Source organism: Ammospiza nelsoni, chromosome 1, assembly GCF_027579445.1.
Source record: "Ammospiza nelsoni isolate bAmmNel1 chromosome 1, bAmmNel1.pri, whole genome shotgun sequence".
Lineage (NCBI taxonomy): Eukaryota > Metazoa > Chordata > Aves > Passeriformes > Passerellidae > Ammospiza > Ammospiza nelsoni.
This window is the reverse complement of record NC_080633.1, coordinates 25,071,526-25,099,496: the sequence shown is the minus strand read 5'-3', so window position 1 is coordinate 25,099,496 and position 27,971 is coordinate 25,071,526. Positions and strand designations below refer to the sequence as shown.

General features: G+C 42.1%; 1 protein-coding gene across 1 annotated transcript in view; it reads right to left on the bottom strand.

Annotated features, from left to right (window-relative positions):
• The window catches only part of COL1A2 (collagen type I alpha 2 chain), a 38,016-nt gene extending 16,565 nt beyond the window's left edge, over positions 1-21,451 (bottom strand). Inside the window, exons 1-28 of the mRNA XM_059481192.1 lie at positions 21,268-21,451; positions 18,975-18,985; positions 18,348-18,365; positions 17,632-17,667; positions 15,934-16,017; positions 14,614-14,670; positions 12,468-12,512; positions 12,318-12,371; positions 11,971-12,024; positions 11,543-11,596; positions 10,985-11,038; positions 10,654-10,707; positions 9,082-9,126; positions 8,825-8,878; positions 8,675-8,719; positions 6,605-6,658; positions 5,387-5,485; positions 5,260-5,304; positions 5,056-5,154; positions 4,428-4,481; positions 4,221-4,328; positions 3,338-3,391; positions 3,136-3,234; positions 2,221-2,274; positions 1,744-1,842; positions 947-1,000; positions 267-320; positions 94-147 (exon numbers count right to left, since the gene is read on the bottom strand). Of these exons, the coding sequence (XP_059337175.1) occupies positions 94-147; positions 267-320; positions 947-1,000; positions 1,744-1,842; positions 2,221-2,274; positions 3,136-3,234; positions 3,338-3,391; positions 4,221-4,328; positions 4,428-4,481; positions 5,056-5,154; positions 5,260-5,304; positions 5,387-5,485; positions 6,605-6,658; positions 8,675-8,719; positions 8,825-8,878; positions 9,082-9,126; positions 10,654-10,707; positions 10,985-11,038; positions 11,543-11,596; positions 11,971-12,024; positions 12,318-12,371; positions 12,468-12,512; positions 14,614-14,670; positions 15,934-16,017; positions 17,632-17,667; positions 18,348-18,365; positions 18,975-18,985; positions 21,268-21,337 (1,662 nt within the window). The 5' untranslated portion in view covers positions 21,338-21,451. The remainder of the gene's footprint in view (positions 1-93; positions 148-266; positions 321-946; positions 1,001-1,743; positions 1,843-2,220; positions 2,275-3,135; positions 3,235-3,337; positions 3,392-4,220; positions 4,329-4,427; positions 4,482-5,055; positions 5,155-5,259; positions 5,305-5,386; positions 5,486-6,604; positions 6,659-8,674; positions 8,720-8,824; positions 8,879-9,081; positions 9,127-10,653; positions 10,708-10,984; positions 11,039-11,542; positions 11,597-11,970; positions 12,025-12,317; positions 12,372-12,467; positions 12,513-14,613; positions 14,671-15,933; positions 16,018-17,631; positions 17,668-18,347; positions 18,366-18,974; positions 18,986-21,267) is intronic.
• Between the last annotated feature and the right edge of the window lie 6,520 nt (positions 21,452-27,971).

Here is a 27,971-nt window from a genome sequence, read left to right as displayed (position 1 = left end):
GTAAAGAGAGAAGAACACAAATACAGTTAAGGCAGAAGCTCTTCATGCTTTGGGAACCATGGATAAGATGGAGCAGAGCACACAGTTACTCACCTGGAAGCCAGGAGGGCCAGCAGGACCGGTTTCACCCTTTGCACCTTGGTTGCCCTGGGTGGAAAGAAAAACAAGTGATTAACTTGAAATACAGGGAAATGGATTTTAAAATGGGAATTCCCATTAATGAAAAATAAATCACAAATTGGATTTGTGTGGAAGCTGTTACTTACAGTGACTCCAGGAGGACCTTGAGCACCGTTGTTTCCCTCTGGACCAGGAGCACCCTGTATATGTTCAAGTAGAAAGCTATTATCAAAGTGTTAATTTGATATGAGTAATATCTCTAAATTATTATTTGCCAAAACCAAATGTCTCTCACAGTTTATTTTGAACTTAACCATTTACTTGCAAGAACTTCACAGCCAGAGGTACTAAAGGTGCTTAAAATTTTAAATTATCATAATTTTAGTTATTGCAGCACATTCATACTTAAGAAAACTTCTTTTGGAATTACGAACTATAGAAATCTTGCTGATAGCATTTTTCCCAGACAAGATTGTTTTTGGTTCCCTTAAATGGGAGAATTACTAAGTTTCAACTATGAGTTAAAAGGTGGAAATTTACAGGATTAATTAGAAACCATACACTGTGCTATAAGATTTAAGGATAGGGAGTGCTATTTTTTTCTGTTCATAGGATAATGCCACTAATACCCAAGAAGGGAAGTTTTCATTTATCCATTAAGTCATAGCTCCCACTGACATGAGGCTAAAAATAATGCATTCCTAAGGGCTTTTCTAATTTCATCATCTAGTCATACTTGCACAAACCAATGCTATCTTATTACAGAGGTTTGGAAAATCTACCTTTTTTCTCTCTGGAAGGTGATAAAGAAAATATAACCACGTACCCGTGGGCCAGCAAGACCAACATTGCCTTTATCACCAGGTTTGCCAGGTTCACCCTGAAGTTGAAAGAAAAAGATATAAAAGTTAACCAACACTTCATATTAGATTCAGTTTAAACTGCTAAGCAGAGACTTCTCATTGCCAGAAGATTTACTGTAACATTTCTTTAACCCAAATTAAAACATACACAAGCTCCATCTGTCTTTTTGGATCACTTAGATTAGCTCAAAAATATATGTCTTTTCAAAACTTGATGCCTTTATGTTTTGAGATTGTAATTCATGGCAGTCCATGTAGTATCCTAACACTATATTTGCCTGTGTGTGTACAGCAACACCCAGTCCGGGACATGATTGTTATCTGTGGCCTCTGTGGGACATGTAAAGAACTCCACTGAAGTCACTGGTAGCTGTTCTTCTAAATTGAGTGAGCTTTGGATAGTGCTCCATAAATAACAGTACTCTGGAACTGATTTAATGGCCAAACTTGACAGAACTTTTACAGATGTGAATACAGAGAAATTATAAAATGGACATGCTGAAATAATATAATAGACATATATTATTCTAATCACTTCAATTTCAAAATATCCCTAAGCTAATTAAACTGTTTTTTTTATTTCTATAATCATATTTTGGATAACTAGAAAATAATTTGAAACAAAACTCTTGAATGTAAGTGGATGCCATCTGAGGAGGAGGATACTGGGAAATGTGTTAGATTACTGATAGAGTTGGGACCCTACAGATTAGTCTGGAAATACTTTCATAGTAATAGAAAGTTTCTGTATTGTACTTACAGTGGGACCTTTTGGTCCAGGGAATCCAATGTTACCAGGCTCACCTCTATTACCAGCTGGACCAATTGGCCCAACTCTACCATCTGCTCCAGGGAAACCCTAGAAAAAGAAATCATACTCTTAAATGGCTGAGGTAATTTAATTAGAGTTCAGCTTTAGGAGAAGTATGTACTGACAGGAAGCAAATGTCATTTAACTTTTCACCACTGTTGATACATCACATGCTCATGCATCCCTCCCTTTTCATCCTTTTTGTAGAACTCTGTATTTCTTCTTCCCTTTTCAGGACACAGGCCTAATCTGAGACCCACAGAAATGAAAGGAAATCTTCACACTGATCTTGTGAGTAATACAATAGAAAATCTTGCTGGTTTTACACAGTTGTGTTGGAGCTCAGTGCTGAGATGTCTGCTTTGTACTATTTATGTCAATCTTTCCCATGCAACGGTGTAACAGAATAAAAAGCAAGGTACTTACAACAGGACCTTCCTTGCCAGCAGGGCCTGGGCTTCCAGGCTGACCTGGGAGACCCTGAGAAAGGAAAAGTTTCATGATTTAGAAGGAAACCTACTCACCCAACACATAGCCACCAGTTTTTCTACATGCATGCATGCACACACAGATGTGCCAAGATATCAATGTACACTGTTTAAACAGGACTGTAGGTGCTATCACATTTCCACCTGAAGCACACTGACTCTTAATTTGGTGGTGTGTGCTCCCATGCCAGTTGAATATCAGTACAGGGAAGTACCTGTTTTACTCAAAGGAACTGATTTAGGCTCTGCTTTGGAGGATAGTGTGTTTCCATGTTTTCAGATGCCTAATACTCATATGTGCATTGCAAACTTTCTTTTCACAGGGTAGGGTAGGAAGAGAAAGAATAAGGAGTGTAAATGTTATGAGATGATCATAATCTGGCTGCAGCCCACACCACTAAAAGTAAATGGCTGTTTTCAGTGAAATAATTTGCAAAATAAAAAAGAAATAATTGAGATCAGCCATTTCACATCATTTTAGTAGGGTCTGGTTTCCTTTGAGTTCATTAAAGAGAACACACACACCTTAATTGTGACCATAATGATCACATTCTGTAAATAATCACAAGTGGAAACCCCTTACAGAAGTCAATGCAGTATCCAGTACAAGAAAACTGCTCCATCCCAAGGCCATCAAGTGCTATGTTAACAAAACTAACTAATTTCAATAAACATTTTGACGCTTCTTTATCATTCCTAATAGGGTTTTTTTCAGTTGAATGGTGGAAGTGCCCTAACCGTGGTTAACACATGCTGAAGTTTTGCAGTGGGATTTCTGAATAATTTTGTCCATTAACTGTAAGTAATTTTCTTCCTATGTAGTTCAAACTTAATCCACAGAGTTCGAACTTACTCTTGGACCCATAAGACCAGGCTCACCAGGACGGCCAGCATCACCATTAGGACCCTTAGCACCAACAGGACCACTAGCACCACGGTTACCAGCAGGTCCCTACCAAAAGAAAGAAATAAAATTAGGCAGAGGTAGCAAAAAAGCATTGCAGATCTGTATATAAAAGGTGGTTCAAAAATAGTGACCCAGACAAAAGTCTTACCATGACACCAGCTCTGCCATCAGCTCCAGGGAGCCCACGAGATCCAGGTACACCCTGCAAGTCAACACAAAACAAATCAAGAAAGGGAAAGAAATAAATCTGTTCCTGTGAGGTGTATCATGCCTGCTGGATTTCAGCCTTCCAAGCAGGTCTGCGGAATTTGAGGTAAGTGCAGCTTTAAGCACACACACCTCAGTGTAAATAGCTATTGTGAAAGAAATCCCTCTCATTTCCTCTAGATTTCTTTAAATTCTAATTTGTGTAATTTTCAGTGTTCATTGTAACTAACAATGGCTCTAGCCAGCAGCTAGGATCCCACAACCTGCCCCACAAAGTCCCACGTTCTCTGTAGAGAGTTACTGACTCTGAAATCTTTATCTCTGGAAAAAAAAAAAACTGGGGGAAGAGCTGCCATTTTTTCTTATTATTTTCCTGTGAATTCTCTTCCTTCATGAAGCTACATGCTTCCTGAAGTTCATGGAGTAGCTTCCTCACCCAGTGAAAAGTTTACTAGGCATCCTTGAAGACACTGAATTGAAAGCTTTTCCCCCCATGATGTGTGAGCCTATTACCACTTTAAGCAGTTAAAACCTATCACAAACTTTTAAGAATAATCAAAAAATAATTCACTAAATATTACGCAGTGGATAAATCAAAGCCATTTCTAAATATTTCAGGGATAAGAGAGTAAACAAGAATTAATGCAAAGTGAAAATGGGTTTGGTCCCAACTAATCAAAAGGTTCAGAATTGAAAATTATCACTGCTTAGCAGCATTAATGTCAATTTAATTACTCATAATTATTTAATTTGCCTGTGGGACTCTAGATTGATTTCCACTTTCCTTTTTGCTTCTAAGTGTGGAACATGAAAAGAAAACTTACTCTCAGACCAGCAGGGCCTGGGGGACCAGCAGAGCCAGGTTCACCAGGGCTGCCTCTCTTGCCTTCCTCACCACTGGGGCCAGGAGGGCCAGCAGGTCCAGCAGCACCCTATTTTGAACAAACAGGGAAAAAGAAGGTATCAAACACTGTGTTGCAGATATTATCAGGCTTTTGATTGAAAAAGCCTTCACATTTTGCCATACTTACAGGCTCACCCTTCATTCCACTTTCTCCCTTGGCACCAGCGGGGCCTGGTTCACCCTAGAGTCCAAAACAAAAAGAGATTACAGAATTAAGCATCATTCCAAAAATCTCTCTTCTACCTGGAGAGCTTACTCATGAATCAAAAAATTCTTTTATCACCTAATGGCATGTCTCCTTCTATTGTGAAAATGGCCAATGAGCATGACTGTATTTTTGACTTAAAAGGCACAAAACCAAACATTTAAAGGTGCTTAGAAATGACATAATTGAACAATGACACATTTAGGGCTGGTTCCTCTACTGAGGATACCCACCGAGGGCCTAGTTGGGAGATTGCTGCCACATTTCTCTCAGTGCTATCAACATGGTCAGAGCTTCACAGTCACACAATATTCTGCATTGAAAGGGACCCTCAAGGATCAACTACTCCTTGCACTCATAGGGAGTGCAAAGTGAACCTTTTCAGCCTCAGCATCTAAAGCAAGTAATGAGACACAGAAATTAACTACAATGTTAATTATAGTGCATCAAGAAAAGATGTCTGCACTATAACAAAAATGTATCCAGAGATCTTTTACAACTGTGGACACTGTGTCTGGTTTTCAAATACATGGAGGAGGAGGTCACTTACAACAAGTCCTCTAGCACCACTAGGACCAGCAGGGCCAGGAGGACCAAGAATACCACGGGGACCAGGCAGACCAGGAGCACCAGCAACACCAGGAAGACCCTGTCCAACAGAGGGGAAAAAGGTATTGTGAACCCATTGTCTTTTCTGCTGCATTAGCCGAATTGGGGTTTTTTAGAGGAAACGTGTGAGTGTAGTTGTACTTACAGCTGCACCCTTAGCCCCTGGAAGACCATTAGCACCAGGGTTGCCCTGTTAAGAAAGGTAACAATACTGGTTAATTCAGAATCAAAAGTGCACACATCTCACAGATAGAGCCTGGCAAGTTACTCACTGGAGGGCCAACAGGACCACTAGAACCAGGAAGTCCAATCTCTCCTCTTGGGCCAGCAGGACCAGTAGGACCAACATTGCCAGCAGGTCCAATTTCACCCTGTTGGAGAGAAGGACAGAACCCTCCATCAGTGTACACAGCCTTATGGCAAGAGTGAAGCAATCCCCTATCAGCCTCTATCATACTTGAGTATTTCCGCTTCAGACAGCAGGAAACCAAGCAGCTGAGAGCTTTTAATGGATTTTAAAGGCACTCAAGTTGGAATGTCTATTTAGGCTCTGTCTAAGGTAATGGCTAAGACAGGAAAACCAGATGCTTACAGAGAAGGTTGACCAAAAAATTAGAATTAGAATTCCAGTCTCATTTGCATCCATGTGCCTCCAGAATTGGCCTGAGGTGCCACAGTGCATGAGACCTAATTGGCCATTATCTTGCACTTTTGGATGCCATTTGCATAGATGCAAAATGCAAAATTATGCCTGACCAGAAAGCACACAATAGTGTTCACAATGGAGTAAATGACAAAAAAAAGGATCTTGCTTTTATTTTCAGAAGGTTGTGTTCTGTAAGTTTACTACAAGAACCTGAATATAATGACATGGATTTTGTGACAAATGGTCAGCAAAATTTGTAAATGAAATATATGTAATATTCTTTCCTCAAATGCTCTGTCCTTCCTTGGTCACTCAAAATATTGAGGCTCTTACCCTCAGGTAAAAAATGCTAAGATTTGAGCAATAAAGTGAATAATTTAAATTATAGTCTGCAAGAGCAAAATGGTACTGCCCTAAACCTGAAAAATTTTAATGCAATTTCTGTAATTTCAGGGACTCAGAAGTAGTCCAATACTCAAATGCTGCTTCTTTGTCCTCCACTATTTCTGTAAAGTGATTTAACTGCTGCCTCACTTATTGATTATGATTCATGTCACCCTTGGAAAGTGTATATAAGTGCACCAACTAGCAAGCAGTAAAAGGGTTCTGTTTTCCTGAACCTGCCCAGCTTCAATCTTCAGCTGTGAAGTAAGTGCTGACTTTAAATTAGCATTCATATATGATGTTCTCCAAATACAGATCAGGATGAGGATGAATCCCTAGAGTAACTACTAAGAAAGCACTCCTAGTTCATTGAGGATGGGGTTTTTCTGCTGCCTAGAAACTCTGGTTAGCATATTTCATCTTCACTAACAAATGCACCAGCAGAAGCAGATGTTCATACCTTAGCACCAGGAGCACCTGGGAAGCCTGGAGGACCAGCAGCACCAATAGGGCCCTGGGAAGTGAAAGGGAAAAATGTTGTGTAAAGGCATTCAGTGACAACAGAAACATCTTGCTTGTTGAAGTAAGCAGATTAAAAAAATGCACGTTTACTTATTCCACACATCATCCCCTCAGCACACTGGTTGCCTTTTGCAGTTCAAAACTGACAGACTTGGTTCACTACAAACAGAAAGAGCCAGGTGAATGCTTAAACAACATTTGCAGTGCAAATTAAGCAAGAATTGGTAAAACCTTGCCTTGAGGCCAAACACCTGAGAAAGAACAAACAGAGGATGAGCAGAGGCAGGCATCTGCAAAGCAAGATGACTGATTCTCCTATGTTTACCTGTTGCTGTGAGATTTATAATTATATTGGGACAAAGTTCCAACGTACCAGACATTACAAGAGAAGATACACTGATGGATTCATAGCCTTAATTTTTAAAGTCATACAAATAAACAGGGATAGTTTCTCTTCAATTATTAATTTAAAAATCCAACTCATATTGGGAATTGATATCCATCTTTTGCGAGCTAATATCTTTCAATTAGAAATATTTATAATAACACTGCCTCACAAAGCCAAGGTAATAAATGTCAGCTGCTATGAGAAAGAGTTGGCTTCAGACATTCTATAATTTACTCTGTTATAAAGGGGATACCTGGAATTGTCACTAGTTTTGCATAACTAAAAAAAAAATACCAAATTCCCTTTAGGATATGTTTGAAAGCATAGACTTCCAGAATTTTCATTGCAATGACTTATTTACCTTTTACATTTCAAGCGGAAAGAAGGATAAAACACTATTTCTGTTTTAGTTTTTAAAAATGAGTGTTAGTAACTGCTGTGCAGAATATTTAAGGTATCATAACCTAAATATGTGACAAATAACTTCAGTCTGGGACAGACACTGGGACATAATGCAACACTCTGCCCATTTTGAATAACAATCCCTGCAACCGACAGCTTCAGAAGACTTCTCCTATAGCAACTCAACTGCCTTAATTCAAAATGTCTTCAGCTAAAATGTTTCGGTTCTACTACATCAGATCTTAGCTGTAATATTTTTATTTGCCTGCAATTTAACTGCCCAATAACATATTTTTTAAATACACCACATGGGAGAACATAAGAGATATTCACAGTTATGTGCACATTCTACTCTGTTAAAGCACAGCAGGTATTTGAAATGACAAGGGGTTTTAAAATCAACTTTGGCAAAATGGAACCAAGTACAGCTTCATCATAGACTATTGAGGTTTTAAAGGTAGGAAGAAAAAAAGCTTATTAATTGTTATTACTATTGTTCTGATGCATTCCAGATTTTTTTCACAGTTTCAAAACTATATCCTTGTACTCATATTTATGTGGCTGAGATAAATGAGATTAATGAAGTCAGGGGTAAATTATGGAAACACTAACTCCTTTTAAACAGACAAATCTGCACTGGATTAGCTCTTAATAGAATAGTTACAGTCAGATTAGGAGAGTTGGATCTTGTTGGCCTTTCACAACAGCTCACAACTCAGGTATTAGTAGTGAATGAAAAAGGTTAGTGCCTGCAGGTGCAAAGCTATGTCCTGTTGTGCATTTATAATTTACAGGATGTATATAATTATAGCCATCTGTAACACATGCATAGTATGCATCAGTTAAAAAGCAGAAAGTCTCTTTAGCTTTTGGATGGGAATTATTCTGTTAGACTGTTGGAAACAGGAATTCTGTGCACTGAGTATTTCCCAGTGAGATATGCTGGAAAACCTTCTCATGAAATCACCAGGGCAAACAAGAGAATATTTGGTTCCTTATATATGGATGTGTTTAATATAAATCCTGAGAATGTCATGATTTTATCTGCAAAGGGCTTATCACTAATTCTCTTTGTGATGTTCTGATAAGCAGCAGAGAACTATGTTAAATACATCAATACAATCAACTTCTCAAAAGACCAAGAAATCCTCTAAAAACGGGAAAAGAAGCACAAAGCCTAATGGAACCAGGCTGGCAAAAAGGAAGACTGAAACTTACAGCAGGTCCAGTGGGGCCAGCGCTGCCATCACTTCCACGAGCCCCCTGTGAGGAAGAATATGATAAACAGTTAAAAAAGAGAATTGAATATCAGAGGAAGCCACAGCAAGTGGCTGGTTCATGATGACAGACAGATGGGAAGCCACTTACAGCTGGTCCAGGGGCACCTACTCTTCCTCTCTCACCAGGGAGACCACGAGCACCCTTGAAAGAAAAATCAAAAGAACTCATTTATATCTTTTCACTGAATATAGATATGTGGAGATCTTTCCCTCTGCTAGGTCATATTACTATTACATTAGAGTATCTGGGTATCTGGAGTGTTAATAATGACAAATATTGAAGAAAATGCTGGCTGAACTAATTCTATCAGATTATACTTTCCCACAGAAGCAGTGAGTACTTACAGGTTGTCCTGGGGTACCATTTTCACCAGGGGCACCAGGCTCTCCCTATGAAGAAGAAAGTTTGGAGACATGAGTTACTTAAAGGATGCTTTGGACAGAGTGTCTAACACTATCAGAGAGATCTTCAGCTACGGGATCCCACTTTCCGTGTCCTCTGTAGCATTTTATAACACAGCACTGTCCATGTTCCTGCATCACACTATGCAATAATAGCACATCAAGTCCTGAGGGTGCAGAGACTGCAACTGTCCCTGCATACACTGGAACACAGCCAGATGGAATCCTTTTAGAAGAGGAGGGGCAGAAAAAGTTGTGCCACTTGCTCTGCTTTCTTCACCCCCTTTCTTTATGCTGACATTTACTCTGTAGTACACATTTAAGAGACTGGATCTGGATAGTCAACTACAAATCCAGATCAATCAGCAGCTGTTTTTAGCTGGAGCAGAAGCAGAATGATGCTTTTTCTTGCCTTATTGTAAGTTGACAAAATTCTCTCAAATGGCTTAAAATAAGGATCTGCCTCAGGTATTTTTAACCTAAGAACAATAATACTGAGTATTTGAGCAATAGCCATGAATACCTGGCTCCTCTCCCTTCAGTACTGTGTTCTCAACAGCCTTCTCAACAGAAGGTCTACAGTGGTCTACAGTGTCAAGATTTGTCATTCAGGTACATTCAGGATACAAGTGCTTGTATCCTGAACATACCTTAATGCACCTAGTCTTAAATGCTGCAAAGAGAGAAAGTTTTTGCCTTCATTGCTGCTTTCAGCGCGGTTATATAATGAACAAACTTGATTTAATATGCTGGTGTTTTCTTGCACTCTTACTAGTAACTGTTCTGTCCTTTACTTATATGCTCTTTCTGCTTTTAATCTCCAATGACTGGACAGACTTTGCCAGCTAAACTTTTTCTGAAGGTTAACAACTTGCAAATTAACAAATTGTTATGTTACAACTAAAAACCCTTTAATCAAGGCTACTAAATGCTAAGCTCTTAGAAAAAAGCAAGATGGAGAATTAGTATTTGAGTTTTTCACTGTTATATTAGGAGTCTGTGAATACAAATTATTAAGGGTTTGTTTAAGGTTAGTGTTCAAATGTGCTCTAATTTAAAGATGATAAGAACTGCATGTATCCAAATTTTTAGAAGGAAGGCTTACACTGATCACACGTCTCACACAGTAGGGTTTTATAAAAAATGAGATGTTTTCATTTTAGTATGCTTTAAAAAAATAGCCAAATGTAGAATACAATCCAGAGAAGAGCAGGGATAGCAAAATCTGCCTGAAGTGCTGCTAAATAGCCAATCATTAAGAGCCGAATTCTACAGCCTTTATTCACTGAAAGCACTAACTTGCTTATGACTTGATTGAGGGCTCAAGACTAAGGCCCCAGGAATGTTTTCTCATGACAAGGTGCATGCATTTGTTCTACATGGATCCACTGACTCCTAGATTACTGCAGCTGGGCAATGTTTAATGGCAACATGGAAGACTGATTGGACCTCTACACATCTCTTTTGCTAGGAAGAGCTACAAATGCATCCTACATTTTTAGATTTTTTCCTTACCTTAGTGCCAGGAGTACCAGGTTGTCCCTTTTGACCATCCAGACCATTATGTCCCTATATTGAGTAGAAAAATAAATATTGATACATGTTTTCTCTCAAATAGCTTTATGCAAATTCTTAGTTTTATAACACAAAACCTTCCTCCCACACAAAATTATTTCCTAATATAATCTTAAGATTTTTCAAAAAAAATTAGCCTTTTATATCAGGCAATATTAAAAACTTTGAAGAGGTTAATGCACTCTTCACTTTCAGAGGATTTCCAGGGTTTTTCAATATGCTGCAGTGATGTTAGTCTCAAATATTCAGGCAAAAGTGTATATGTACTCACCCTAATTCCCTTAAAGCCAGGCAGACCAGGAGTTCCAGGGAATCCACGAGCACCCTAAAACACACAGTGCATGAATATTATACAGTGCAGTTAAGAGGAAAGATGATGACAAAGCCTTTCAATAAAATTAACAAGTAGATTTTGGTCATTATCATTCAAGTAAGGAATAGAATCCAGACCCTAACCTCTCAGGACCAGACTTGCTTCAAGACTAACAGTAATCAACCTGATTTTTCTAGCTCTGAATCTCAGAAATTTCATGCATTACCATGTGACACCACAGCTTTTTTAACTTCCTATGCCAAGGTGGCTGGTTACCTTTTCCTCACACTTCTCTTACTGTTATGCCACTTCTCTTACTCATAGCTTTAGTGGGAATGGGGTAGGGGAACAAAATAAGAACATAACTATATGACATCCCTGCAGGTAAGGGCTGAAATTGTATTAATCCATATAAGGAATATTACTAGACTGTTAATGTGGTGGAATTCAGAAAGACTGTTAGGTTTGATGGATTAGTGAACTGGTTTGTATTGTACCCAGGGGATCACTACACACCTGAGGGCCAGCAACACCCCTCTCACCAGGTCTTCCAGGTTTGCCAGGGTGACCCTAAAAAATGCAATAAAGATGTGCTAAGAAGGAAAGCTCTTATAAAACAGCAACATAAACCACTAAAAAAAAGAAAGTACTTTGGCAATGCTTCTCTTTTTCTATAAATACAGGGAGATTATTAACTTTCAAGTTTTCTTCTCCCTGTATTCAGGAAATTAAATAATGCATTTGGAGTGGTTTGGAAGCTATCCAATTTTCTATGCATTTCCAGTATACTGCACCTCTTGTACCATGAAATAATTATTTCAGGGGTTTATTTATGTAACAATGTAAAAAATATGGCCAATAGAATGCTTAGCTTAACAATTATCTGGTTGTTAGGGCTGAACCACCACCACAAAAGAGATGAGTAACATTTAATAACCACTTACATCTTCACCAGCCTTTCCTGGAGGACCAGGGGGACCACGAGGACCCTGGGGACCCTGTCAAAAACAGATTGAGAATTACTTGAAGCATCAGTCTTCATATACATCTTCCCATTGTTTTCTGATTCGTGTTGGGCCATAGTTGGAGCCTAATTGACTTTGCACTTTATGATTCCAAATGGAGAGAGCCTGAATCTGAGTTCAGCTCTGTTTCTGTAACAGGATCAAGCAGGAGTATCCAAACATTCAGAGAAGTGCATGTGGGTAGGAGGAATGGGCCTAAGCATTACAAGCCTACTTTGGGGTGCTGTTCCTAATGCCAGCAGTGTCTGTGTGTGATCTGTACTTACTGTTTGACCAGGTTCACCAGGCTCACCAGGAAGACCTTGGAAACCAGGAGGACCCTAGAAAATGAGGGAGATATTATTGGTTTCCAAACAAGATAATTTGTAATTTTACAGGTATGTCAATGTCAGTAGGAGAGAGAAGACTGTACTCACAGGGGGTCCAGATGCTCCAGGTGGGCCTCTGGGTCCCATTAAACCCTAGGGAAGGAAAAACACAAGATCTTTTTAAAAACATCAATTATATAAACTCATCTATGACAAAAATTCCCAGCATTCCTAAAACATGGTTAGCATCACAGTCTCCATTGTGCAATGTTCTAATGAAATTAGAGGAAGTTAAGAGTTCTGCATGAATTTGCCCAGGCAGACCAAGTGCAAACATCTAATGGCAACAAAGCAGCACAGAATCCAGTGGGATGATTAGAAATGTACCATTATGGCTGTGAGCTTCAGGATTCATCTTCTTAACTTATTCTGGCCTGTTAGAAAGTGAACTGCTTCATTCTTTTTTTAATTCTTCCCTCTACTCTTCCTGTGCAGAAGCGTTTAAAGATGAGGGTCATAGCACATCATGAAAGGCTCTTACACATATTGTATGTTGTGTGTACATCTATTTCCAATAATTATCTACTTCTATTTAAATATTTCATTGTTTTCTGGTGTGGATTAAATTCTTTTCATATCACTTGCAAAAGAAGTCACTAATACACTCTCCTTGACATTATTTACAATTTATATAAATCTTGAAAACACAGGGTGAGACAAATCACTTCTAAAAAGGAAATTTCCATAGACTGGTGCACTCTCTTAACAGTTATCTTAAGGTTTATTAAGCAAGAAAACAATTTGCAAATTGAAATTTTAACTTGGACTTCTATAGTCCAAACAAATTATTTAGGAAACATTTCAACAGAAATAATTATGTTTTAAATTGGTTATAAATCTTTCTTGGAAAATCTTTTAGATTTTCTCATTACAACATTAAAATCATATGCCAACTTTTCAGTGGTTTATGTAGGTTTTCCATAAGACTGAAAACCTTTTATTAAGAGGAATAAATGCACATTAATTACAAGCATTTATTCATGGAAGTTAAAGCAATGTTGTAGATATGAAAATATGCAGTAATTCTAGGAAAAAGAATGGTTCCTAGACAATCTGAATCAAATGTGCTGCATAAACCCTGTGAGTTTCTTCTCAAATTAGATTCTGTAACTACTTTCCCCTTCCTGAATTCTACATATTATTTCTGAAAGAAATATGTGAAACTTAAAACTTCCTCACAATAGGTAGATTCTACTGCTGTTTCTATCAAATGAACCTAACTGACTCAAAAATTGGAGTATAGAAATGGTGACACTTCAGATAAATTCTCATCTATGTTTTCTGACTAATCGTCAGACACTGAGGGCAGAACTTGATTAAAGGCTATTTTTATATTTCTTAACTAAATGGATGCCAAAGTATTTTCTGAAGTCCATTTAATATTTGAGTGTTTTTGGAAGTAGAAGCAAGCACTTGACCCAGAATAATCCTGGTCATTCTTCATCCTGCTGCTCACCCATCAGATGCACTGTGACATCAGAGTGTGTGGTGAATTTAACCCATATTCTGCTACCTATGTATACTGAAAATATTTGCTAATGTAAGGAAGGGTTAGAAATTCATATGGAGTGGCAATAGACCCCTAAATTCCATTTGTATATAGTATACAGTGAATTATAAAGAATCCTCCTCAGAACAGCCTTACAATACCAACATTACTAACATTCAGATGATGAGAACCAAATGTGGTGGCCAATTTCCTAAAAAACCTATGCAATCTAAGGGTATCAAAAGAGTTTACAGCCATGGAGAAAAAATCATCACCAACTGGAGCCAAGATGCTGAGTTACTTTTTAGGCCTGTGCCTGCTTTAGAGAGCAGCTTTACAGTTAAAACACAATCTTCTGTCTCAGTATGGGTAAAGTAGTACTACCTCAAAGTAAATGTGTTATCTAGCATCAGATCATGAGATTAATTGATTCATAAAAGTGTGGTCAACAAACAGAGTTAAAGCACAAGATCCAGCAGTGTTATATTCAAGATAAGTATATAGATACAAGATCATATTTCAAGCCCTCAGACTATTTAAAACACTTATCATCATCCTATATTAAAGGATCAGTTTCCAGTCTGAGTCAATATACGATCAAACCACTAATTTTAATGCTATGCTTTTCATTAATGCAGCTGAATTAAAGGAAAGTCCCAAACACATTATTCATGTGAGTTATTAAGTGATGTGTCATATACCTACCATAGGTCCTGGGCCAAAATCTGCTGCTTTAGATGGATCATACTGGGCAGCAAAGTTCTGCAGATAATAAAAAGGTTGAAATTAAAATTCTAAAAACTCTACTTTAAAAACTATTTATAATCAACATTCTATATTAAATGTCATCTGATTTGTTATACTTGCTATGAGGTTTGTTAAAGCAGCATACATATAACTCAGTAAATACTGCCTTATTATAAATACATTTCTATTTATTTGTTTCCAAAAAGACTTAATTTTACTGGGAAGGCCCTTTCAAACCTAAATATCTCTGCAGACATGATAGAGAGGCATTCAATAGTGTGAACAGAAAATTAGGAATGTAAATTGAGTGCTCATTTAAAATTGAGAACTTTCTTGAAACTCTCAAATTATTCTGCCTAATTTCCAGTGAGGGAAGTTAAGCAAAGTAGTGAAAAAATATGCATAAGTAAAATTAATGTACTGGCCCTGAGTAGCTATTGGATGAGGTGGGGCCTTCAGTTTCAGGAATATCTGAGGAGCATGCAGCCTCAGACACACTGCAATGGATTTCTGATATTTATCAAAATAGGAAAAGATTCTCTACAACACAATCAAATCCCCTTTTCTTGCTTGTTTCATTAACATAATTAAATTAAAACACCAATTAAAGCAGTTTGATATTTGCAACCAGCAAAATAAAGTATTGAAATAAGAATGAGTATTCTTCCATGCAAAACGACTTACTAAACTTGATCAGTACAAGACTGTCTATGGCTTCATGCTGCCTATGAAGCTAATGTCAAGCAAAGAGTTAAATTCAGCATTCTGCAGAGAGTACATGATGGACATCGGTGCACAAAGTGTGCAAGCACAGCCCATTTACAGGTCTGCAGTATGAATACAGATAAAAAAAAATTCCAAAGGAAAATAATTTTATAGCACTTTTAATTGATTTTTAGCTTAAGGAGTCATCTTCTTTGCTGTCTCCTGAATCCAACCCCAAAGGCTTCTTTTCCCCCTCTACTTAACGGCACTGGTTTCATTTAGTTGATGCTTAACCCATAGACATTATTGCTGTGTAAATTTAATGCTAAATAACAGGGTTGATTTGCTCTTCTTCCTAAGTCCCTGTTGAATAGAGAATCCAAATTTTCCATGGAATATATACGCTCCAAGGAGGGTTTCATTGGAACCGGGCCATCAATTTCTTATGGCTCGCAAAAGAATGTTTCTTCCACTCCTCAATTCAACAACAGTGCTTTCCAGCAGATATAAATTCCATCTTGGTTGCAAAGCACAGCTTAGGAGTTCTGGTAATAGAAAGTTTGGATGCCTTACTCCGCCAAGACCTGGAGGACCAGGGGGCCCTGGAGGACCTGGTAGACCATCTTCACCATCCCTGCCTGGTGGACCTGGGGGACCCTAGAGTTAAAAAGAGAATTATACGGTGAAAATTGGAAGTGGCTGAAGAAGTCTCTGATGTGGTAACTTCACTAACAACCAGGCACACCCTACAGCAGTGCTATACATTTCAATAAATAGTTTAAATAAATGCTTAACTTGAGAAAATATATAGTCTGATTTTGTGTTACCTTGCTACACCTTGTATCGGACAAGTGCTGGAGCTTTGTATTTGAAAAGATTTACAGGGGCAATATTGGATTTACACTACCAAAGCATAACGTCCAAACTGGTAAGATTCATCTTAGGTGACAAACTTTAGACCTGGAACCCCAAGTGACCCTTGTGGACCCACACAGCCCAGCAGATGCTAATAGTGAGAGCCTGAAGTTTTACCAGCTGAGGATTAGAAAGGTCAGCTCTACTGATGTGAGTTACCATGGATCCAGAGTAAATGCAAAGCCACTTTTTTAATCAGTAGAGACAATTGACTGGTGTAATTCCAAATCAAATTAAAGTTTAGCAGTGCTCTTTTACAGATTTTTTTATACCATCCATCTGCTACCACTGTGACAACTTCTTTTATGACCGGTTGAAATTACCTTTGTTCAGTCCAGTAACATTTGTCCTTACATTCTTTCATACCCAGTACACAAAGCTGGTGAAGTTTTGGCATCATGGCAATTGATGTGAGGTATTTAATTAGTTGAGTTTTTTGGACCCAGTTCAGTACTCAATGAAATCAATAATAAATGGATTTCTAAAGGAGCAAAATAAGGCTTGTTGCCTTCAGAACAAAGAAAGCATCTCTTTTCATTAAACAAATTTAGTTAGTGGCAGCCTAAAGCAAATATCCAGCTGATCACACTGATATAGTCTTCCTAATAGTTTCCATTACATTTGTCAGCACACTATGATCTCAGAAATCTTTAAGAGCTCCCTCATCAGTACTATGGCATTTTCATTTTCAGATGATAGAAAAAAAATACATATAACTACACACAAACCAGATAAGTATGTGAAGTTCAGAACACCACTTTACAAAAAGCAGCAATGATGCAGAAGCAAATCAGAAAAGCAGATATGAGCAATATGAATGAACATTACAAATTATTCAACTGTCCTTATTACTTTGGTTACTTTTATGGTGTAACATCCTCTTTTACTAGCAGAAGGTAGATAACAAATGCCCAGCTGCCAAGAAAAGAGCTTTTTCAAAACATCATTGGAGGCACAGATAATGAATTACCCTCAAAACTGGCTTAGTCTATTCGGGTTTTATGTAGAGAGCTAACCCATATGCCATATTATTCAAAGATTACATGTCAACTTTTCCGTCTGCATTTCCATGTGTTAATTCCACTGTGAACAGCTGGAAAAACACTTTTCAAATCATCACTTGAAGAGCTAGGCTGCCCTGTGATCTCAACCATATCTGCTCAGGCACAATGACCATAATTAGGCTGGATTTGGTACATATGTAACTTGGTTTCTTTGTTAAATAAAATTGCACATACAAGCTTCTACAGGTACAATCATTTGATCTCACAGAATGCTTAAACTTAGTTTTTTCCAAATGGTCTTCCAACAACTACCATTCAAAGATCACAAGTAAATGTCACTCTAATTCCTTACCCTTTCTCCCTGTGGCCCTTTGTCTCCTCTAGGGCCCTGCCGGAAGAAAATAACACTCAATGAGTTACTGTGGAAATTTTCCAGGACAATGCAGGGAAACAGATACATTAAGAAAAATTACTGTATATTAAAAAGGAAAAGAGGGCTGCAAATTCAGCTATTTTCCACAGACAGTGTATTTTTGTCCACAATATTCTACGGGAAATAGATTAGCCACTGACACTACTGTGTGTTAAAAGTGTCACTGCACAGACCACAGAAGTGCTTGCAAAATTGGGGTTTGTTTCTACTGAATAACTACTTCTAATTTTACAAAAGTGACTTTTAGAAATAATATCTAAACAATTTAGCTTTTTGTACCTACATGGATATTGCTGTACCATTCAATCCACATAAATCTTTACAAAGAAAGGAACTCTGTTTAAATAAGATTGACACTTGGATGCCATTTAGGTCTTGGTAGGTTTAGTTCTGCTCACAGGTGAAGCACCTTTGATTCAGTACTTGAATTTACCCTGTTAAAATGCTGCATTGATAATTTCTCCCTTTTTTCCTACCTATTCATCTCAGCACTACTGAGATGCTGTTTTCAGACAACACTGAAAATAAGCAGAGTAGCCAATTTTCTTTTCATTCAATATTCAACAAAATATTAATCTGCTGAAGACTACCTGATATCATCTTTATTTCCACCCAAGAAAAAGAAAAATGCTTACCTTGCGCCCGGCAGGTGGCTGGAAAAAATAAGGAAGACAATTAAAAAAAGAAGTTACAATTTCTGCCAGTATTTTGAACTAAAATAATGCTTAGACTTATTTTCTTACATAATTATACTTTTTCTCATTCCAATATATTTAACTATGCCCTGTGATTTAAAATTACTTTGAAAGCTAGGTTATATACAGCAAAGATGCATGTAACTAAATTAAAATGTTGTGTTGAAGACTGACAATCTTATAGCTATTACAGCCTAAAATATTAGAATTTAAAAAAGAGTCACACCTGAGTTCTTTCATAATCCTACTGTGCAATGAAACTTAGACTGTAAAACTGGCTTTAAAGTAGAGTCAAATCCAATGCAAACTGCCAGGTACAGTGTCCAAAGAGCTCTGCTCCGTTACTTTCTCCTCATGCTCTCCACACCTATGAAGGCAGTCTCTTAAAAAGCCCATCCCACTTGTGAAATTGGGGTGGGTACCTTTCCAGGCAGTGCCTTCAGGATTTAATCACCACTTTCCCATTACCATCTTGGGAATGAATGTAACAAAATAACACTGCCACAAGAAGAGAAGCCTAGCCTGTTAATTGGAGTGTTATATATTAGATAAAAAATTTATACTGACCTGATTCACATCTGCAAAGAGAAGGGGAAGGAAAAAAGAGATAATTAGAGCAGGGACTCAAATATTTTACAAGTTTTAAATTTTAAACTTGCTTTCAATTTAAAATTAAATTTGCTGCTTTTAATGCAAAATGCAATTTAGTTGATTTCCTTAATGCAATAAACATTTTCCTAATGTAATTTCTTCCTGTTAAGATGATTAACTTATACTGGAAAAACTCAAGGGTGAAATTGCCATGTATTTCAGATTCAAAATGGACTTGCTAATTAAATCAAAACAACTAATATGGCTGATACAGTAAAAAGGCAGATATCAACTATAAACCTGCTCTAAATATGTTCAACATACCTCCATTGGAAGCCCCCCACACCTCTGTATTTCCAGATATGTGTTCATGCAAGAGATTAATAAACCCAGGCAGACTGGAACATGTGAAGATACTATATTGTAGGAGTTATCTGAAATTTTCAGATAAATGGTCCAATCCGACTTTTTATGGGGAAAGGTTCTAGCCAAACATCCATTTCCATCTCTTTCCACATTTCCCTGTAAAACTGTGTAGCAGGGAACAGTTTGAAGCTATTAAACATAGCAAATATATTGCAATATATTGCAAATAACCATCTCTGTATGTTATGCACTGCTAAGTGTGAGTATGCACTTTTTTCATTAGTTGGAGAAACAAATTTTCTGATTTTCTTAATTTCAAGGACTTAAAAATCTATTTTGACCTAAACTCACCCTACAAAAAGAGTCTCACATCACCCTTGAACGCCTGCAATTTAACATCACCACTAACTAAAAGGTTGTTGGATGTTTTTCCACAACGTGTCACTTTGGCAGCGCATGACCACACACACTAAATTCGGATGATTCGTGCACTCCAGAAAAAGGTAACAGTGCTGAAATGATGAAAGCACTGGAATTCCGCGGCAGTACACAGAGCCAGCCTAACTCAGTGCTAACTCAACACAGAACTAAAGCCATTACTGCCCGCGGGTGACGGTGACAACGGTGCCTGCCCAAATTCCCTGCGGGAAGCGCGGGGTGATCGGTTCGGGGACCCCCACAAGAACCCCCCACAAGAAGCGCTCCCTCTCCTTTGCGAAGGGGCAGCTGCCTCCCGTCACCGGGGTTGGGGGAATGTCCTCAGAATGTCCCTCAGAACGGCCCCGCCGCTGCCCCCCGCCCGGCGAGGGCGACCCGGGGAGCATCATCCCGGGAGACATCACCCCGTGGGACATCCCCCCCGGGACACCATCCCGTGGGACACCATCCCGTGGGACACCATCCCGTGGGACATCACCCTGGGGGGCACCACCATCCCGCATCACCCCGGGGGTTCCCAGCGCCAGGAGCGGGCAGCGCACGGCTGCTCTCTCCCTCCTCCGCCCTGGAACGCGGCCAAACCCGGGTCAAAGCCAGGCGGCCCGGGGCTCGGGGGGCCCTTCACAGGGCGCTGCCCTGCAGGGAGGCTGCGCTTCGCCTCCGCGCGAATGGCGGGGTGCGTTTCCCCCCCATCTCAGTGTGCGGGGTGTGTGTGTGCGTTTGTGTGTGTGTGTGAGGGGGCACCACATCCTCATCCAGCGAGAGGCGGAGAGCGGCGCTGCGCCCTCGGGGAGCCGCGCTCCCCTCTGGCACTGGAGCGGAGCCCTGCTCCTTCCCTCCCCTCCCCGCAGCCCCCGGGCCGCGGCAGCTCCGCCCGCCGCGCTGCCCCAAGCGGCCCGCAGGGGGCGCCCCGCGCGCGGAGCCGGCGGAGCGAGGGACGGACGGAGGGACGGATGGACGGATGGATGGAGGGACGGAGGGACGGATGGATGAGCCGCCGCTCCCCCGCTCCCTGCTTCGGAAAGCGCGCCTCAAGCCTCACTAAAGTGCAGCCTGGGTGCCTCCGCTCGCCGCAAGCACTCTCCTCCCAGCCCGCATCTGTATCTCCTCGCAGCATCTGCGCCGGAGGTTTGTGTCTTCCTCTAGGTACAAGCCCGGCTGGAGAGGAGGTGGTCCCTTTTCTTTTACTTTTTTTCTTTCTTTTTTTTTTTCTTTTTTTTTTTTTTCTCCCCCCCGCAGAGGGGGATCTCGTTGGCCATGTGCCATATTTTTCTGGGAGAAAGAAAGAATCTAGAGTCTGATCTGGGACGGAGGTGGCAGTTTTGAGCTGGTTTCTATCGTTTGGGAAGCAGCGACTCCCCGCAGACTGCCGTAGTGGGGCGGGCGTCGGGACAAAGCACGGAGCGCAGAGCCGGACAGCCACCCCTGCCACCACCCCTGCCACAAACAAGCGGAAAGCACTTACGTTGGCCTGTTGCTAGGTATGAAGTTACTGCGAGCAGCAACCAAATCCGTGTATCCACAAAGCTGAGCATGTCTAGTTGCAAGACATGCAGACTCCTTGTGGTGCCGAGTCGGTTGGTTGGCTATCGCCTGTGGGACGCAGGCATACAGTCTCGAGGAGTAACTCCAACCTTAGCAGAAACCTGCTGCCAGGGACGCTAAATTAACCCAGCCCCGGTCCGCCCTACTTATACCGCAGGAGGGTCCCGGCGCCGCCCCGGCCATCACGTGCCCCGTGTCTCCAGCCCTCCGCAGCAGCCTTGGCAGCGGCAGCGCCGGGGGGGCGGCGACGCTAAATTGGTTCCATGCTTTGAGGACGTGGACACTGAGGCTTTCGGAAGGAAAATCTGACTCGTCGTCTCTCTTTTTTTTTCCCCCTTTTCTTTCTTTTTTTTTTTTTTTTTTTTTTTTTTTTTTTTTTGTTCCCCTCAGCCGTCCCACGCCCCTCTCGCCCCGCTTTTCTGGGAGTGCGGCCGGAGCCTGGCCGGGCAGCGGCTGGCAGCGCCCCGACGGCGTTCAAAGCGGGAGCTGTCCAGGGCCTGCGGCGCCTCCCGCCCCGCGGGGAAGCGGCCGGGGAGCCGGGAGGAGGCTGGATCCCAGCTCAACCAACCTCTCTCCGCAGTCCCACTGCAACCAAAGGCATCCCCAGACCCTCTAACACGACCCCTCTAGCACGGTCACTCCGGACCCCCGCCCCTGGCCTTTCCCCGCGGACAGCGGGTGCCGGGGACACCGGCAGCCCCTCAGCCCGCCCGCAGCCGCGTTCGCGTCCCGGCTGTTTGCTCTCTCTGGGGAAGCATCTCCGTCCAGGGCGCGGGCAGAGCCCTGTCCGTGTCCCCTCCCGGCTGTGCGGCCGCTCGGGCAGTGTGTGTGTGTGTGTGTGTGTGTGTGTGTGTGTGTGCGAGGGGAGCCCGGCGTGCCCGCAGCTTCCTGGCCGGCGGAGCGGGGCTCTCCGGGCGCAGGGAGGAGGAGGAGGAGGATGGGCATTCCCGCAGCTCCCCTTCGCGACGGCCACCCGCCCACCCAGCCGAGGGAAAGCTGGCGGCCTTGTTTGCCACGTCTGCTCGGCAGACGGCTTCTCCCTTCGCGGGGGAGGGGGCCGCGGTGGGCGTGAGAGGAGAGAAGAGGAGCTGCCCGCGCTGCGCCCCCGAGGGCCGCCCGCCCCATCGTGCCCCGGCACCGCGCTGGGGGCTGCAGTCACTTGGGGTCGCGCACCGCGGCCCCCGCGGCTGCCGGCGGCTGACGTGGTGCCCCGGCCGGGCCAAGCCAAGCGGCAGCCGCGGCCCCTCCCCGCACAGGGCTCCTCCAGGGCGGGCAGCCGCCCCCGCCCAGGCCCCTCCGCTCGCCGAAGGGAGTCCCGGGCAGAGGGAGCGGCGAAGGCAAACTGGAGCCCCGCCTCAGGCTGGGGGGCTCCTCTCCGGGGCGGAAAAGGCGAGGCGGGCGCCCGTCCTCTCCCCCTTCCCTCCCCCAGCCGCGGGTCGCGGAGCAGGCGGATCCTGCCCAGGCATGGCGGAGAGCCGGGACAGCCTCCGGGAGAGCTCCCGGCAGCGGCTCGGCACCGCCTCCTGACCGCCCCCCAGCCGAGAGGGTCCTCTCGCCCTCAGCCTGGCTTGGGGGAGGTGCCGGGGGGTATCCAGCCCCTGCTCATCAGCTGCCGTCGGGGGCACGCGTACAGAAAGAACGGGAAGGATGGGGCATGGATGTGCCCTGAGCGGGGACCCCACAGGCGCTGTGTCTCACGGGCACTGCCAGCACAGAAATCAGCATTCCTGTGCCCCGCACACCCAAAGCGGCATTGCTGTGCCCCGCACACCGAAAGCGGCATTCCTGTGCCCCGCACACCGAAAGCGGCATTCCTGTGCCCGCACACCCAAAGCGGCATTGCTGTGCCCCGCACACCAAAAGGGGCATTGCTGTGCCCGCACACCGAAAGGGGCATTGCTGTGCCCGCACACCCAAAGCGGCATTGCTGTGCCCGCACACCGAAAGCGGCATTGCTGTGCCACGCACACCGAAAGCGGCATTGCTGTGCCCGCACACCCAAAGCGGCATTGCTGTGCCCCGCACACCGAAAGGGGCATTGCTGTGCCCGCACACCCAAAGCGGCATTGCTGTGCCCCGCACACCCAAAGCGGCATTGCTGTGCCCCGCACACCGAAAGGGGCATTGCTGTGCCCGCACACCGAAAGGGGCATTGCTGTGCCCGCACACCCAAAGCGGCATTGCTGTGCCACGCACACCCAAAGCGGCATTGCTGTGCCCGCACACCGAAAGGGGCATTGCTGTGCCCGCACACCCAAAGCGGCATTGCTGTGCCACGCACACCCAAAGCGGCATTGCTGTGCCCGCACACCGAAAGGGGCATTGCTGTGCCCGCACACCCAAAGCGGCATTGCTGTGCCCGCACACCCAAAGCGGCATTGCTGTGCCCGCACACCCAAAGCGGCATTGCTGTGCCCTGCATCCACGCGTGTCCGGCGAGCCGGCCGTTCCCGGTACAGCCTGCCTGGAGCTGCCTCCACCGTCGGGACAGTTCATCGCTATCAAGGGTGCTGACGAAATGGAAAAGCCTGCAGTTGGGATAGGAAAATCCACAGCATTAGGAAAAGGTGATCCAACGAAGTGTGTCTGATCCCAAAATGGTAGCACAACAAATGATGTGATTGAAACATTGTAATAAAAGTATATGGCGTAAAAGGTACATGAGTATTCTTTCAGGTTATCTTTCATGTGAATGGTATCAATTTAGAACAAGAAGGATTTTAAGTTAACCTGGACAGTGAAGATAACTACTTGAAAGTTTGTACCAGCATAAACCTTAAGTAGCTCTGTGAGCTTCAAACAAGTTAAAATGATAAATACATTATCAATATTATTATAGACCCAAAGCACTGTGGCTCAAGTCCAAGTATTTCCTGATATCACTTTCAGTGAACTGTTTTGGTTTTTTTTTCCCAACTTGTTCCTTGAAATCAATCATTGACTCTGTGGCCAGTTTGTTTTGACTCTGATGCATCAGCAGAATAGTTATTGACTGATTATAATAGTAATTAGACACTTCTGAGACTAACCTATTCTAATTGCATACGTATAAACTTATTTTATGCACATTTTCAATAAGTGATAGCCCTTTTCTATTAAAGAAATACGTGGAAGGAGGCAGGCACATGTATCCTGACCAAATCAAGCTAAGCCACTATTCCCATCCATCCTACCCATGAAGTTTCACACAGGAAGGACAAGATCCCAGCCAAAGAACAGAAAATTCCTGCAAAGATGTGGATTTTCAATCACCCTGTCTCCCATAACGCAGGTGGCTGAGGGAGATGTGAAGCCAGAAGCTCAGCAACACAAAAAACCAGTTGAGATGGTATGAGACTCCTCAGGCTTCCTAAGAGATGAATTCTTGGTATGCTCCAGCCATTTCAGGGTGGCTGCACATGGATAGGGAAAAAAGAGATGCAGAAGAATAAATCATTGATATGGCTCTTTTCCCATGTCAGTCTCTTTTCAGCCATCCATCCAGCCATATAGTTATGGATTTTTCAGCATGGTGGATGGCTGGAAAGAGGTGGCTAAGTTCTCTAGGACTGACAGCTTTGCCACAACAGTCTCAGATTCGTACCTGACCTTTGGAACCGATGGCGTCCTTGGCTATTTTTTCACTTTCAGTCATCCATTGTCTTCATATTTCGAGGAAAGATGAGGAAGGAAAGACAGGAATCTCTTCTCCCTCTTGCATCAGCAGTTATTCAAGCCACACAAAATGATTTTAGGGTAAGTGATGGAGGCCTATTAGGCTGATCTTCCTACAAGGTATCTGTGTCATACAGGCACTGTCACAGTTTCTGTTGTGATGACAGACTACAGCGCTTATCTCCTCTACCTAAGCATGCAAAAATAATCTTAGAAACTTGGGGGAAAGAAAAAAAGTATTTCTTTAAACAAGTAGTGCCTACTTTGCAACTTTGATTCTATTGTGTGAATTCAGAAATACTTTTTCCATAAAATACAGTTATGGCAAATGTTTGCTTGTGTGCAATTTCATTGCTAGTACAAGTATTTCTGAAGTAACAGAAGTAACATGAAAGCTTTTGGAGCCATTAGCATACCAGAATTGATTTGATCAACCAGCTTCAACAAGTAAGGATCTGAGTTCTTTTTCCCTTTGGATCATACCTGTTTAAAGGAACTATTTCACATTAAAGCCAGTAATGCCTATGGCACAATTAAAATTGAAACTCTCACGATAACAAAAAAATACCCTCTGCAAGATTTGCTGTTAGGGCAGACTTTGAAAGAGAGGAGTTTCCAGGTGATGTCAACCTGGATTTATTTCTCATTATTTAAAAAAATCTAAAATACAGATAAAAATTATGAAAATGGTAAATTTTTGATACGTACACTGGGAAACATTTTCCCTTCATGCTATTTCAAAACTTCCCAGCCAACCACTGGGTCCTTATCACAGAATCATAGAGTGGTTTGGGTTGGAAGGGACCTTAAAGACTATCTTGTTCCAATCTACTTGCTATGGAATGTCTTTCATTAGATCATGGCCAACCTGGTCTTGAACTCTTCCAAAGATGGGGCATCCATAGCTCTGGACCTGTTCCAGTGCCCCACCGATCTCACAGTGAAGAATTTTTTTTCTGAGCATGTAATATAAACCTACTCTCTTTCAGTTTGAAACCATTTCCCCTTGTCCTGTCACTACATGCCCTTGTAAATACTCTCTCCTTCTTTCTTGTAGGCTCCCTTCAGATACTGGATGGCAACAATTAGGTCACCCCAAAGTCTTCTCCTTCACAGGCTGAGCAAACCCAAAGTGCTTCATCTTTCCCTACAGGAAAGCTGCTCCATTCCTCCAATAAACTTGGCAGCCCTGCTCTGGACTCACTCCAGCAAGTTGATGTCCTTCCTGGGCTGGGCACCCCACAGCTGGATACAATAGTCAAGGTGGGATCCCAACAGAGGGGAGTAGAGGCACCGAACAATTACCCAGCCAAGCAATTTAATACTGTCTGGCCAGCACCATACTATGAGAAGACACAGAATAATGCTAGAATTTGGAGAAAGATCTGTATCCTTTTAGTCTGTCCCCAAACCTCATACCCCAGGGTGGATAACTGCATTTGGTGTGCTCCCAGATCCAAGTTCTCCTCCAGCTGATGTGAATGGGAGCCCAACAGTGTTTGTGGTTGGCACAAGTAAGTTATTAATTGATTTTCATCTGTTCCAACACAAACTTTCACGCATTTGTTCAGATGATGGGTGCATTCCCCACCACACAGCAGCAGTGGGTGACCAACAAAGGTGCCCAAGGGAAGCAGTTTCCCAGTGGGATGAGTACTGGGGCTGGTTCAGTGACATGATCTGGCTTCAGCCTTCCTTTTGCAGAATATACATCCTTTGTATGGGTATATGAGGGTCTCCATGATTTCATGCAGCACTAAGCAGAACCTTGGGTAGTTTTTGCTTGATGTCTGCTGTGTAGCCATATCTGCTTCCCTAGAGATATCTTTAATGGAATTGTTTATGATTCTGGACTTCACACTTTAGCTTGGTTAGTCAATATTTTGCATGAACAAAGAGACTAGTACATTGTCAGTGGAGAAAATATGGAAGTGGTACCATGTATCTTCCTCACTGCAACTCATTGTGTCATGCATGCCGGTTTTTTCTTGACTGCTTAGTTAAAAAAAAAAAAGAGAAAAAACAAACAAAAAAAAAAAAAAAAAGAAAAAAAAGAAAAAAGGGAAAAAGGTTGTGCTATGCTCTTACAGACAAATCCTACAGAGAGACAAGATTCTACAAGGAACTTCCAGGAGTCCTCTGTGTTGAAGGGCTGGGTGTGCTAAGGCTGCAATCCTCCTGTTCCTACATAGCACTAAAGGTACACATAGGTGTAAGAGCATGGCACAGATACACAGAGTCATGACTTGGCTGCTGCAGGGATCATAATTTAGAGGGAGACCAAGGGGTGCCAGTAAATATTAAGGAAGCAGGAACATTGTGCAAACAGCTCATTGCCATTAACCTCTAATACTTTGGTATTTTAAGACAGTTCTTTTAGAATAATTCAAAGTGGCTTTTGAATAGTAGTCCAGCAAACTGACTTTTAATGGGAAATAAACAGGTTCTGTGTGAACAGCTATGGCTGCTGCTTCATTTATTTTCTGTTCCCCAGTGGCTGTCTCATGTCTGAAAGAAATCATCCTCCATTATCCTCAGCAAGATAAATGGTCATGGATTCTCAAAAAGGAGCTACTGATAGGCAGCCCTTGTGGGAGTGCTGTTAGAGGGATCAGTAGACAAATTTAATGGAAAATTTTCCTCAATTATGCTTCAGTAAAAGCAAACAAGAGAATGACTCAAGGCTGCTTTCTTAAAACTGAGATGTCTATTTATTCTCCTCAAAAGGGGTAATACTCCACAGCAGCAGTCAGTGAGCTTTCTGGGTGGTGTTTAAGCTATTCAAGGTATATATTTTTTTTTCCTCCTTTTCTTTTCTTTTCTTTTCTTTTCTTTTCTTTTCTTTTCTTTTCTTTTCTTTTCTTTTCTTTTCTTTTCTTTTCTTTTCTTTTCTTTTCTTTTCTTTTCTTTTCTTTTCTTTTTTTCTTTTCTTTTCTTTTTTCTTTTCTTTTCTCAAAGAATACACAATTA